This window comes from Lactuca sativa, chromosome 6 (genome assembly GCF_002870075.4).
Source record: "Lactuca sativa cultivar Salinas chromosome 6, Lsat_Salinas_v11, whole genome shotgun sequence".
Taxonomy (NCBI): Eukaryota; Viridiplantae; Streptophyta; class Magnoliopsida; order Asterales; family Asteraceae; genus Lactuca; species Lactuca sativa.
In genome coordinates, this window is record NC_056628.2 from 104,394,591 (window position 1) to 104,409,951 (window position 15,361).

The window sequence follows — 15,361 nt, forward strand, 5'->3', positions numbered from 1 at the left end:
AAAGGAATCATAGACTCCAGGAGAGTATCGAACAAACGACACGCCTGGATCAGTCTAACAAAGAGAGACACAGACCCCAGACGGTACCAAATGAAAGGTATGTCTAGCAAGGTCTAAAAACAGAGGATACAGACCCCAGACAATATCAAATAAAAGATACAGCTAGTAAGGTCTAAAACAGAGAATACAGACTGCAGATAGTATCAAATGAAGGATACAGCTAGCAAGGTCTAAAAACAGTGTGACTCTGAGAATAGGTTTCCAGCATACAGTGTAAATTGCTGGTGAAATACCGTTACCTTAAGGCCATGAATTATAAGGTAACCTGGGATACTCGTAACCATACTAACCGACACTAGAGTACCTGACGCCCTACAAGCGTCTATAAAATGTGACATTTGTTAACCCTTAGCTTGGTAGGCCGTGGACTGTAGCTAGCAGTCAGAGTGCAGGGGTGTCAATCCCGTATAGATCTATACACACAATGTCCGCTCTCCCTACAGGAGACTCTGGTTACCAACTAGACGACAGAGAAGGCCGTGTCCCGAAGATGCATCCCAAATAATGGGTAGTGGGTTTCCAATATAAGTGCTGAACTAGAGGTAGAGACTCATAACTGAACTGACTAGAGTAAACCTATATGGCTATGCTCATATACATAATGTATAACTAATGAATCAAACTACCTTCGGATGGACATCCGATCCCACCAGACCACATCTCAACGAAGAAAAGGAAATAGGGCGGAAAAGCCTTCCTAAGTCCTTCAATCATTATTTATATGCATCTATACAAACACAGACATACATCTAACTACGTTTGAGTGTGTAACAAGTGGAAAAATATTTTGAAGTATAACCAAATCGTGTGGAATAACCGAATTGTGAAGTATAAGCATACAGTATGGAATATAAGCGTATAGTGTGGAATAACCGAATATAAGTGTATCACGAAGTAGAAGAGACAACAAGTGAAGTAAGAGCGTCTAATAGGTATAAGCGACTATAAGTATAAGCGAAATAGAGGCGATAACAAGTATAAACGCATCACGAAGTGAAAGCGTTATCAAGTAGAAGTTTAAACTAAGTAAAAGTGAAGCAACGGTATCTAACAAGTAAGAGTATACAACATGAAAGAGAACTTTGATGAAAACCTTGGAAAAAGCTTTAAACTTAAGAAAATCACAACTTGGTATTCTTTGGTAAAATAAGTTTGAAAACCTTTAGAGATTCTTTGGAAACCTTTCATAAACCAGTTTAAAATGAACTTTGATAAAACAGTATAAGTAAGAGTTTTGAACAAGTGAAAACCTTTTGGAAAACCATTTATAGTATCCTACTTGGTAAAACAGTTTACAGTGTGGTAAATCCTTGTGCATGCGGGTTATCAATCACATGTGATTGATATGATAACTGGCATGTTTAACTTGTATTCCCCCTATAAAACATGTAAAAACATTTAAAAGGTTCATTCAGGGGTATGAACTCACCTGGTGTAAGTGGATCCGACGAAGGTGTCGGTTGGGTGCTCGGTGTCAAGTAAGGACTTGAACACACTTAGTGACCTATTTAACATATGATAACATATGTTCACATACAATTAGTACATTTAATACTAATTTATCAAGTATACGCACCCTAAAGAGCGGAAAACACTTTGGTTAAGTGTTTGGGGTGTCCCGGGTAACATTTAAGGGCTTGAATGACTTAGGAATGGAGTTTACTCTCCAAGAGTAAACTCTATACATAGTGTTTACAGCCCTAGGACAACTCCCCATGAGTTTACGGCCGTAAACTCATGGTGAGGGTGTTCTAGGATGCTTAAAGGCCTTATAGCAATTGTGGAATTTTGCTAGGTTCAAATCTAATGTGTTTGATTGGATTTAAGGCACTTATATGGACCAAATGGGAGTTTATGGCCCTAAACTAGGGAGTTTACAGCCGTAAGCTCCTATGTACATATCTTTTGGTGTTTTAAGGGCTTAAATGGTAGAGGATAAAATCCCATGCATTTTTCCAAGTCAAATAAAGGAGTTTGGGCACCATTTGGGCACTAAATGGGAGTTTACGGCCCATGAACCACCTCTATGGGAGTTCACGGCCGTGAACTCCTACTCCCTTAGTTTTATTTAAGTTTAAGGCCCTTACAACAATGGTATTGCATTCAAGCTATTTTCCAAGGCCATAGGGGTGTTTCGGGTATTTCTAGCACATAATCTTGAGTTTACTTGCCATGAAGGGGAGTTTACGGTCCAAGCACAATCTTGGGCAGTAAACTCATGTTTACTCCCCAAAATGCTAGTTCAAGGTGTTCTAAGTCCGATTCCATAAGCCTACAAGTCATATCTAAGCCTTAGGGACAATTTGGAGGGGTTTTGGGGCTTAAAAACCCCAATAAATGGTATTTACGGTCCAAGAGTGTTCTTGGGCCGTAAACACATCATTTTGTCCCTATGTTTTGATTTAAACACGAATTTGCATGCTAGATAGGCTATACAAGAAGTTAGGATAGTTTACCTACTCGTTTGGGGCTCGAAATGGACGATTTTTGGCTCAGGAAAAAAGTTGTAGAGAGAGAGTTTAGAGAGAGAGTAAAAAGATGGAAATGGAGTTTACTCTCCCTTATATAGAGGTTGGAGTTGAAGCTCAATGGAAATCTACCCAATACTGCCATTAAACGGGGCTTTTGGTCGCACCCGATTTAGTGGTCGCAATAAAATTTAAGTTTTTTCCAAATTAATATGGAAATGTAATTTACATGCTTTTACTTTATTTTATTACGACGAATAACGACATAGAATATAAATAAATAAAACACTTACTTATTTTACGACCTCAAATTAACGGAACTTTTATAACATGGAATATTCCGTTAACGAAAACGGGGTAATGTAACGGAATAAACTTTGGGTTGTCACAAGTTGGTTGGTGAAAGTGGTTTAGTGATGACAGGAGGTTGAGTGTTAGTAGTTGCCCCCGTATCAGATATGTTGACGATCACTGTCTGTTCAGGAATGGTAGGGGTGGGGGTTTGGGTAATGATAGGAGGTAAAGGTATTATCGAAATAGGTGTAGAAGACACAGGTGGTGCGTTTGATATTGTAGTGGTGAAAGTGGTTGTAGGAATGGAAACATAAGTAACTGGTGGTGTTGAAATAGAGTTTGATGTAAGAACAACCAAAACGGTAACTTTTGGTTTCGTTGAGGGAGGTGGGGTTGGTTGTTTATGAGAAGGAGATTCGGTTGGAGTAGGAGACCTAGGTGGAGTATTTCCTCTTGGAGATTCCTGACGAGAGTCCTCTGCTGCGTCATCGTCGTTACCTGAGTTTGGAGGAGTTGGACTCTGTGATTTTCTTGCCATTATTTTAACCTTCTTCATCTTAGAAGAACCCTCTTTCTCCGACTTTCGCTTCTTTCATTTGGAAGGCTTAGTTTCATCCTTCTCAGTTGTTTCCTTCTTTACCCTTTTTCCTCAGTTGCTTGGCTTGTCAACTGCATCCAGGGCAGCTTGTTGTTTCAGAGTAAGGACTCGTTGTTCTTTTGGAGGAAGCTTTCTGTATTCCGCCATAACCTTACTTTCTTCTAAGACACATCGAAACATCGATTCAGGAATGCATCCCTTGTGGTGAAACTTCGTGGGATCAGATATGATGATCTTCTTGGTATGAAACGTAGCAATGGAAGCGATAAGGACATCCTTCATCACCGGAATTTCCAAAGTATCAATAGCCCTCCTTGTGATAATGGTTCAGAACCTTCCACATGAAATCTCGGAATGACGAGTGGAAGTATTGAGGCTCTGTACAACCTAAGACCAAATTATAGACCCATAATCAAGATTTAAACCGTTGTAAAGACCAGAGAGGATTGTCATAATTCCTTTACTAGTGCCATCCGATCCAGCACTACGTTCCGCGAAGCTTTTAATCAAAAGAGTAAGAAGCCCGTTCCATTGAGAAGACACGACTTCTTGATCTTGGTAATGGTGGTCAGTACGTCTGTATATCCCATTTCATATAGCATTGAGAATAGTTGTGCAGTTGTGATGAAATCAGGTGAGATAACAGAGGAATCCACCGCAAGATGTAGTAAAGAACAAAACCTTCCTTTGGAAATATTGGCCTTTTTAGAGTGTAATTGAAAGTAGATGCGTTCTTTGTTCTTGTCGAAGGTTGCTATAGAGTAAACTTGGGACAAGAGAGACATGGGAACAACTTCAAATTGAGTTAGGGCCTGAACCAACGGAGAATACTTCAAACACTCCACAACTTGTAACATATAGGAATCATAGAGGAACGGATTGAGTTCAATGATCATGTTTTGATTTGGCTTAATGGAAAGAAATGCCGAAGAAGCAGTCTGATCTTGAACTGAAGAAGAAGTCGCCATTGTTAATCAAAGAAGGAAGATGAACAGTTCGAATCACCGCTATAGTAGAGAAACTTTGTGACTGGTAAAAGACAAAGAATCGTCAAAACCCTTTATATACCGTTGCTAGGAGAGAGAAAAATCAAGAGGAGAATGGCGTGATCACTAAAACGTCTCCTAAAAAAGTGCTATGTGACAGGTTGGGTGTTCCAAGAAATACGTCAGCATGCATGCGGATAGGGACCTTTCAAATTCACGCGCCAAATACTTATCCTTAATCGTCTTTTGAACTTCAATATGACTTTAAGAGACATGAATTCCCCTGTGTAAACAAAACTTGAACCAACAGCAACTAGAGTTTTGGAAAATAAAATTTTCGTGCAATAGAGTGACAATCGATAAAGAAATAAATCAATTTTGTATGGAATATGCGTGATGTCTTAAGAGAAGACAGAAAGCAGGTGATTCTGGGCAAGAATCACTTCCTTCATGGTCAAAATAGACTTGAAGTGCTTGTGTGGAATCCCAAAAAATACGATCAAGTGTTTATAGAGAAACATTGAAAGGCTTCTTTTCAAGATATAGGCTTAAGGGTGGCTTATCTTCAACCGAACATTAATACGTAACATAAGATCAATTGTTGGAAGAAGTACTTGTGAAACCAATGTGGTCTGTTGAACAAGTAGGTGAGATGTAAGTTGGAGGGTCAATGGATGTAATAGAAATCCAAAAAAAAAAATAAACTGGATCTTGTTGGAAAGAAATGCCTTGGTTTTAGACAATTTCATAAAGACCACACAAAAATAAAAAAAGGATTTCATTGGGTAAACAGTAAGTTCTTGAATTTAATAATTCACTATCAATTCATTATTGGAGTTGGATTATGGGCTTCACTCAGCACATGACATACGTATCCAAGATAACAAACACAGACGTTGTGCAACCATAAACCTTAGTGGTAAGAACCGAGAGTCTCAAGGGTTACATTGGTGAAATGAAAGTCGATGGAGAATATAAGAAGGTGGTTTGAGAACCGAAAGTACCTTCTGCTGTAAAAATATGACCAAGTAGAGAAACTCTTGACTCAAATGAGAAGAGTAAGGTAGCTTTAGACGACGTTGATTTAGACAGCCTTATTGGGAAGAAACGATAGGTATAGATCAAATCATTAAGGCCTACTCAACGTCATAGAGGCTTTGGTCAACATGCAGCAACATGGTTCTAGGGACCCTTAACTAGTTCGTATGGAAATAATTGTACTTGTCGAAACTCCAAATTCTTTGGTTCTGAAACCTTTAGGACCTAATTAAAGTAAGAACAAACACACCACACAAAAAAAACAAATTGAAAAATATCTTGAAATATTGAGTTTTCTGAACAAAAGTAAAAATGAAATAATAAAAAAAATATTTTTGGATTTTTGAAGTTTTCTGAAAAAAAATGTAACAGCCCGGATTCCCAGGTATTATTTATTCTTATAAATTTGGTGATTTGTGAGGAGACTCGGCGAGTTGGAGCTCAAACTCGCCGAGTATGATCGCGGTTTGGGCACGGGTTCGCGTCCGGACTCGGCGAGTCCAAAAGGTGGACTCGGCGAGTCGACGCTGTTTAATGAAACCCTAATTTCCAGGGTATGAGACCTATTTAAAGGGGCTTATGGCCGTCATTTGCGGCCATCAACCCCAGAGAGAACCCTAAAGAGTCTTTGAGCGTTTTGTGAGAGAGAAGAAGAAGATCCTTGGCTATTTGTGGGTGTTTTTGCATATAGAAGAGGATCAAGGAAAGAGGAGACCAAAGAGGGTGCTAATCCAGTGATTCATGAGCTCAGAGACTTCATTTGAGGTAACCATTCATTCCTTTCTCAGTCCTTGGTGTAAATCTTAGAGTTAGGGTTTCTTTGTGGAATGATCCATGGAGTAATTGGCCTCTTCTCGTGTTGGTGCTTTAGATCTGGACCCAAAGAGGTCCAGAGACTGTTTTCCCTCAAGCTTTATGAGTATTAATGGAGGCCATGAGCTTAGAATAGCATTCTAGAGACCATATCATCAATTAAGGCCTTTAAACCTTTACATGAGCACCAAGATAGTAACTTTACGTGATGTATGAGCTTGGAAGGACTGGATCTATGAGTTATTGGAACGGATCTGACCTCAGGAGTGAGTTTGAGTTTATGCATGGCATAGACTCGTCGAGTCCGAAGAACAGACTCGGCGAGTAGCATGAAGATTGTCCATAACCACTCGCCGAGTTAAGGGGTTGACTCAGTGAGTCAGGGAGAGTCGGAGAGAGTAGACGGGTGGACTGAGTCAAGCTGGAACTCGCCAAGTTGTTCTTGAGACTCGGCGAGTTGAGTCGTGGTGGCCCCGCGGTTCATGCCAGGTGGAACTCGTCGAGTTAGGGAAGTACTCGACGTGTCAAGAGAGGATCCTAGGGAGTCAGTGAACACGTATAGACTCGCCGAGTCGCTCTAGTGCACTCGCCGAGTCCGGTCAAGTTCACCGTTGACCATAGTTGACCAGTGTTGACTTGATAGGAGTAGTCAACCTTAGTTGTGAAAGTGTTAATTATAGATATATTGTGTTATAGGAGGATTATAGCTCGGGGGATCGAGCGCGAGTGATTTCCGGGATTTGCGAGTCATCGAGATACGCGAGGTGAGTCTTCTCACTATACGTTGCCTTGAGTAGGTAACCAGAGTTATGTAACAGAGTATTTGTATGCTATGTGTTGTACTGCATTATTTCTATGTGATTTATGCTGTGCATGTTTACAGAGTTAGAACTAGAAGGTTCCCAGAGTTAGAACCGGAAGGTTCATAGTGTTAGAACCAGAGGGTTCATAGAGTAGGGTCCACGGACCCACGGAGTTATAGCCTCGAATGGCTAATATGTGTTATGTGTGGTATTTTAGGGAACTCACTAAGCTTCGTGCTTACAGTGTTTTGTGTTATGTGTTTCAGGTTTCTCTCAGGATCACGGGACGACACCGGCTCGATTGTACACACCAGAGAAAGAGTCAGGTTTTGAGGATCCTGGTTTATTATGCAAGTGAAAATGGAGTTATGTTTTGTAATTCGATTATGAATGAGATTTTAAGAAAAGTGTTTTTAAGAATTAAACGATTATTTTTAAATGAAAAATTGTTTTGAAATTTTCGGTGTTACAAGTTGGTATCAGAGCCTTGGTTTGAAGGATTCGGATGCGCCTTCGGGTAAATCTGGACTCAAACTGAGGAAGTAAGAAAAGTTTTCAAAGAAATAATTTTCTAAAGCGAATAAGAGTTCAAAGAGAAAGCGAGAAAGAGCAGTGTGTACAATCAGTCAGAACCCGAACGGTGATTTCCCAAAATACCCTTACTTTTGTGTTATGAGATATTTATGATGCACTTTATGAGATATTATTGCATGCTAGAGACAGGCTAGGTATTCCATATCTTAGGACTAGAGTGGCCTGATTTGTGATGCCTTAGCCTAGGAATTGCTGTTATATGCGATGTGCTTTTAAGTATGTGATGAGTGAGAATATTTAGTTGGAATCCTTTAGGAGATTTGAGTAGAGGAGTAATCTAGGGGAGATACCTAGATAAGTACCATGGTACTTAGAGAAAGAATAGTTAGAACCCGTGAGGGGAAGAGTTGCGGAGTTCGGTGGTACTTTCAAGGATGAGCAGAGCAAGCGGAGTTATCACCCAGAGTGAGTCATATATATTCTCCGATGCTCGAATGCTGCTTGCTTCGTGCTTTGTGGCACTCTCGATGATGGGAGTCAGCTACCAAGCGAATATGACGATATTTAGGAGGTAGATGGCTGACATCATTAGGAGCTCTTCAGCAGCTGATAGTAGAGAAGTGTGGGAATCTAGGAAGAGCCTAGGGAGTAACCTTAGCCACATGAGTTCGCTGGCAGAGTAGAGAATTTCGCTGGGGAGCGAGCGCGCGACGGAATGGGTGAATGAGAAGGCCGAGCAGCTACTTAGGAGCTCCAGGATAGTCCGTGTGGAAAGTATGGGTAGATGTGGCAGGTAGTATGGGCCCGTACTACTAAAAGCAGAGGACCCATACTTGATACAGGGAGTATTTTGAAGGTTCTAATGAGCGGATGGAGGAGTGATGTTATGGTTCGAGTACCATACATCGAAGCGTATTGAGGAGTGATGTTATGGTTCGAGTACCATACATCGGAGCAGATTGAGGATTGATGTTATGGTTCGAGTACCATACATCGAAGCAAATTGAGGAGTGATGTTATGGCTCGAGTACCATACATCGAAGCGTATTGAGGAGTGATGTTATGGTTCGAGTACCATACATCGGAGAAGATTGAGGATTGATGTTATGGTTCGAGTACCATACATCGGAGCAGATTGAGGAGTGATGTTATGGTTCGAGTACCATACATTGGAGCAGATTAAGGAGTGATGTTATGGTTCGAGTACCATACATCGGAGCAGATTGAGGAGTGATGTTATGGTTCGAGTACCATACATCAGAGCAGATTGAAGAGTGATGTTATGGTTCGAGTACCATACATCGGAGCGGATTGAGGAGTGATGTTATGGTTCGAGTACCATACATCGGAGCGGATTGAGAAGTGATGTTATGGTTCGAGTACCATACATCGGAGCGGATTGAGAAGTGATGTTATGGTTCGAGTACCATACATCGGAGTGGATCGAGGAGTGAAGTTATGGTTCGAGTACCATAAATCGGAGCAGATGAAGGAATGATGTTATGGTTCGAGTACCATACATCGGAGCAGATGGAGGAGTGATGCTATGGTTCGGGTACCATACACCGGAGCATATTGAGAAGAGATGTCATGGGATGAGTACCATGGTTTGTAGTGAATGATGCTTGTGGTTCTCCGGTTATCCGGTCACGATCGATGAGGTAAAGGTTGGACGCTATGGGTTTTAGGCATGTGGGCCATGATTGAGTTCGAAGAGGCGTCCCTTGAGAGGGAGGTCGAGAGCCTTTCAGAGTATTTTGGTAAGGAGTCAGAGGGAGGGGAGAAATTTCGGTTTGAGTTGAGCAATCAGTCGATAGAGGAGATGTCACCTTCTATGACCTGGGTGGTGCTATTTATGTTCGTGTGCGGAACATGAGAGGCATGATGTTTAAGTTTTGGGTTTGGGGGTAAACCCTGCAAGTTGTCATTGATGATGATTTTCCATCAGAGTATCAGGTAGCATGTGTGCTGCGAGACAGTGATTTACGATGAGCAGATAGCCAGTTGGGACTGAGATAGTCAAGGACCACGTTACACCTATTTGAGTATAGTAGGGCGTATTGCAGAGGTATCAGTGGGGAGTCCAGTCGATTTAATCAGTGCAGTGGTTTTTCTATCTATGTTGGGTATTGAATATGGGAGTGGGTCCCTGTTCTTGGGATGATCCATGTGTTGGAACGTCGGTTGATGAGTCGAGGTAGGGGAGTCTGATGATTTCGTGGTCCAGTCTATGAGTTAGTGATGTTATGGGACAGTTGATTTTTTTGGTATTGGATTGGTACGAGATTTGGAACGACTAGAGGCGGTCGTGACGAGAAGTTCTTGAGGATTTCATCTAAGGTTTAGAGTTATGAGATCGATTGATTTCCTTAAAGGGGATTACCGGGCGTTGCGTAGCACCTTCCAGGGGCAGGTGCGTTATTACTGATGAAAATAGTTCGTGAGGTTGTTGATGTGTCAGATAGTGATGGTTCGAACCCTAAGTGGGGGAGAACCGGGTGGTTTATTGAGAGAACCAGAGATTTGTGCAAGAGCGGTTAGGGGTTGGATGCAGAAACCTGCGACTTGAATTCATGAGATCAGGGTCATTGGTCATCAAGGAAAGGTGCAGGATGAGATAATGCATGTGGTATATGTCTGAGAGAAGGATGGGTGTCTACACGGCGGGTGGTCAATGGTCAGGAATCTGGTGGTGGTCAGAGTCGTTTCAAGTGGAAGACTCGTAATGATGGTATGGGCAGTTGAGAACTTCTGGGTTGAAATATGGGTAGAAGATTTTCGAGTAGCCAACTCCCGGGCTGGGATGTGTATTCTTGCTTGGATTTTGAGCAGTAGTGGAAAGGGTTTCAGAGGATCATCAGTGTGTTCTGAAGGGTTAGCGCCTTCCTTGTATTCCAATTGAGTGTTTGGATGCACTGAAGTTGTGCATTGAGTGAAATAGGAAATTATTATGGGATTAAGAGGAAATGTATTGTTGTATGTGTACGGTGCTGGGAGTAAAGGAATCAGTGGTAGAGGCAGGACATTGTGATGCTCTATTAGGGTGTTCTGTGGTTTCCGCGTATAGCGTCCCGATTTCAGAGTTATTTAGAGTCTTGGATTTAAGATGACTAGTGATGTATCATGTATCCACGGTTCCAGTGGGAGCCCTTTGTGTATTGTCATCAAGAGGGATTATTTAAGGAAGTGGATCTCCGCAGAGGTAGGTTCTGTGTTATGGCGGTTGCCGCCAGAGTCTGTAATGCATATCGGGGCAACTGAGTGTGTAACTATCTATGATAGTCTTCGGTGCATGAGTTAGTGAACATAGTGTGGTGTTGTAATGAGAATGAGAGTATAGGGTGAAGCTACGGGGAGCCGTAGTATTCACCAGTCAGAGGGTGTTGTGATGCTACGGGGAGCCGTAGTACTCACAAGTCAGAGAGAGAGAGAGAGAGAGAGAGAGAGAGAGAGAGAGATAGCCGTGATGCTACAGGGAGCCATAGTATTCGCCAGTCAGAGGGTGTTGTGATGCTACGGGGAGCCGTAGTACTCACAAGTCAGAGAGAGAGAGAGAGAGAGTCGTGATGCTACGGGGAGCCGTAGTATTTGCCAGTCAGAGGGTGTTGTGATGCTACGGGGAGCCGTAGTACTCACAAGTCAGAGGGAGGGAGTCGTGGTACTATGGGGAGCTGTAGTACTCACTAGTTAGTTGGCATTGTGATACTACGGGGAGCCGTAGTACTCACTAGTCAGAGGCTGTCGTAATGTTGTGGGAAGCCATAGTACCCACTAGATGGCAAGAGAGTGTGATGATGGAGTGTTCTACGATAAGTGCATGATGCGGAAGAGTTTTAGGCTTGAGTAGCCCTAGTGTTGAGTTTTTGGACCCTAGTGGTTAAAGCGGGGCGAGACTGGGGTCTCCGTCTCTGTCGGGAGGGTCAGCAAGGCGCGTGGGTGAATATGCACAGCAGACACCAGAGGTTAGAGCTGAGTCGATCTTCGATTGGATTGTATTTTTTTTATGAGGAAAAAGGGAATTTCGTGACTTGCGTGTCACTGGGTCGTGATAGTGGTCACGGGGAGGAAGTTAGTGAGATGTTTTGGATCATGTTATGTGTGACCTTTGGGGGTTCAGCTATGGGACCGAAAGCTAACCTGGTGCTCGGTATTGAAGATGAATATGAGAAATGAGCTAGAGTTTCCCTTGGTGATGTCTGCGGACACTTTAGAGAGAGAGCGACTCAGACGCTCGAGGATATGTTTTGGGCATGTGTATTAGATTTTGGGGGAAAATTGTGGCCCGTATTTTCCCTTGGCAGAGTTTTCCTACAACAACAGCCATCATTAGTGCATCAGTATGCCGCCCTTTGAGCTGTTGTAGGGAAGGGGGTATTGGACCCCATTTGCTGGGGAGAGGTAGAGCAACGTGTGATGGGAAGTACAGAGATTGTGCTTCAGACGTCAGAGTAGATACAGCAGGTCAGGCAGAGGTTGTTGACCACTCAGAGTCGCCAGAAGAGTTATGCGGACAGGCGCCGGTCCGAGCTCGAATTTTTGGTCGGTGACTTTGTACTCCTGAAGGTCTCTCCTTGGAAAGGAGTGATCCGATTCAGGTAGAGGGGCAAGTTGGGGCCTCGATATATCGGTCCTTTTCGGGTGATCGCGAGGGTAGGCAGGGTAGTCTACCGTTTGGATTTGCCAGCAGAGTTGGGGCAGATTCACGACACTTTTCAGGTGTCGCAACTGCGGAAGTGTATAGACGATGAGTCGGAAGTGGTTCCATTAGAGGATATTCAGGTGGATGCGAGCCTGAATTATGCTGAGAGACCAGTGGCAATCAGAGATCAGAAAATCAAGGCTCTGAGGAACAAGAAGGTACCCTTGGTTTTGGTTCAGTGGCAGCATCGGAAGGGGTCCGAGATGACTTGGGAGCCGGAGCGTGAGATGCGTGAGCAGCATCCGGAGTTATTTGCAGAGCGAGACTTCGAGGGCGAAGTCTAGTTCAAGTGGGGGAGAATTGTAACAGCCCAGATTCCCAGGTATTATTTATTCTTATAAATTTGGTGATTTGTGAGGAGACTCGGCGAGTTGGAGCTCAAACTCGCCGAGTATGATCGCGGTTTGGGCACGGGTTCACGTCCGGACTCGGCGAGTCCAAAAGGTGGACTCGGCGAGTCCACGCTGTTTAATGAAACCCTAATTTCCAGGGTATGAGACCTATTTAAAGGGGCTTATGGCCGTCATTTGCGGCCACCAACCCCAGAGAGAACCCTAAAGAGTCTTTGAGCGTTTTGTGAGAGAGAAGAAGAAGATCCTTGGCTATTTGTGGGTGTTTTTGCATATAGAAGAGGATCAAGGCAAGAGGAGACCAAAGAGGGTGCTAATCCAGTGATTCTTGAGCTCAGAGACTTCATTTGAGGTAACCATTCGTTCCTTTCTCAGTCCTTGGTGTAAATCTTAGAGTTAGGGTTTCTTTGTGGAATGATCCATGGAGTAATTGGCCTCTTCTCGTGTTGGTGCTTTAGATCTGGACCCAAAGAGGTCCAGAGACTGTTTTCCCTCAAGCTTTATGAGTATTAATGGAGGCCATGAGCTTAGAATAGCATTCTAGAGACCATATCATCAATTAAGGCCTTTAAACCTTTGCATGAGCACCAAGATAGTAACTTTACATGATGTATGAGCTTGGAAGGACTGGATCTATGAGTTATTGGAACGGATCTGACCTCAGGAGTGAGTTTGAGTTTACGCATGGGATAGACTCGCCGAGTCCGAAGAACAGACTCGACGAGTAGCATGAAGATTGTCCATAACCACTCAACGAGTGGTCTTGCCGAGTTAAGGGGTTGAATCAGTGAGTCAGGGAGAGTCGGAGAGAGTTGACGGGTGGATTGAGTCAAGCTGGAACTTGCCGAGTTGTTCTTGAGACTCGGCGAGTTAAGTCGTGGTGGCCCCGCGATTCATGCTAGGTGGAACTCGTCGAGTTAGGGAAGTACTCGACGTGTTAAGAGAGGATCCTTGGGAGTCAGTGAACACGTATAGACTCGCCGAGTCGCTCTAGTGCACTCGCCGAGTCCGGTCAAGTTCACCGTTGACCATAGTTGACCAGTGTTGACTTGATAGGGGTAGTCAACCTTAGTTGTGAAAGTGTTAATTAGAGATATATTGTGTTATAGGAGATTATAGCTCGGGGGATCGAGCGCGAGTGATTTCCAGGATTTGCGAGTCATCGAGATACGCGAGGTGAGTCTTCTCACTATACGTTGCCTTGAGTAGGTAACCAGAGTTATGTGACAGAGTATTTGTATGCTATGTGTTGTACTACATTATTTATATGTGATTTATGCTGTGCATGTTTACAGAGTTAGAACCGGAAGGTTCCCAGAGTTAGAACCAGAATGTTCATAGAGTTAGAACCAGAGGGTTCATAGAGTAGGGTCAATGGACCTACAGAGTTATAGCCTCGAGTGGCTAATATGTGTTATGTGTGGTATTTTGGGGAACTCACTAAGCTTCGTGCTTACAGTGTTTTATGTTATGTGTTTCAGGTTTCTCTCAGGATCACGGGACGACACTGGCTCGATTGTACACACCAGAGAAAGAGTCATGTTTTGAGGATCCTGGTTTATTATGCAAGTGAAAATGGACTTATGTTTTGTAATTCGATTATGAATGAGATTTTAAGCAAAGTGTTTTTAAGAATTAAACGATTATTTTTAAATGAACAATTGTTTGAAATTTTCGGTGTTACAAAAAAATAAAGTAAAAAAAACAGAAAGCAGATAAAATAAATAAGCATGGACCAAATGAGGAGAAGAGAAGTAATTTACACAGTATACAACTGAAACCTTATCTCAATTGAGTGAAGCGAAATAGACCGAGCGTTCGGTTCATTTCGGTTCTTAAAAATGTTAGAGCCGAAATAGACCAAACGTTCGGTTTATATCGGTTCTTAAAAATTTCAGAGCCAAAATAGACCGAGCGTTCGGTTCATCTCGGTTCCTAAAAATTAAGGAGTCGAAATAGACCGAGCGTTCGCTCCATTTCGCTTGTGTAATTTTAATGAGAGATTTGAGTGTTTGGTACCGATTCTGCTTCCATCATACCCAAGCCTTGTAAGATTTTGTTAAAGAGTGATTTAGGTAATGCCTTAGTGAATATGTCGTCCAGTTGATCAGTAGATCGAACAAAATGTACTTCTACGTTCCCTTCTTCGACATGATCCCTGATAAAATGATATCTAAGTGCAATATGCTTAGTTTTGGAATGTTGCACTGGATTGTGACAAATCCTTATTGCACTTTTTGAATCACAATAGAGAGGAATCTTCTTCATGTTTAGTCCGTAATCTCTTAGTTGACTTTGAATGCATATAACTTGAGAAGTACAAGAAGCTGCAGCTATGTATTCGGCTTCTGCTGTAGAGAGTGACACACAAGTTTGCTTTCTGGACTGCCAACTAACAAGTTTTCCGTCAAGAAATTGGCATCCACCTGTAGTGCTCTTTCGGTCTAGTCCACACCCTCCAAGATCAGCATCAGAAAAAGCTTGAATAAAGAATCCTGATTTGGCAGGATACTAGAGACCGAGAGATGAAGTTCTCTTTAGATAACGGAAGATGTTCTTTACAGCCGGCATGTGAGGTTCTCTTGGATTAGCTTAGAACCTAGCACAATAGCAAACAGAAAACATAATGTCCGGTCTACTAGTTGTTAGATACATAAGGGACCCTATCATTTGTCGATAAAGCGTAATGTCAACAGCAGGTTTCTTCAGAGACGGTGT

The 15,361-nt window shown here is 42.7% G+C and overlaps 1 protein-coding gene across 1 annotated transcript; it reads right to left on the reverse strand.

Moving 5' to 3' along the window:
* Positions 1-2,913: 2,913 nt before the first annotated feature.
* On the reverse strand, positions 2,914-3,360 carry LOC111875872 (uncharacterized). The gene has a single exon (XM_023872402.1). It carries the CDS (start codon positions 3,358-3,360, stop codon positions 2,914-2,916), a length of 447 nt encoding a protein of 148 aa, XP_023728170.1.
* Positions 3,361-15,361: the final 12,001 nt, after the last annotated feature.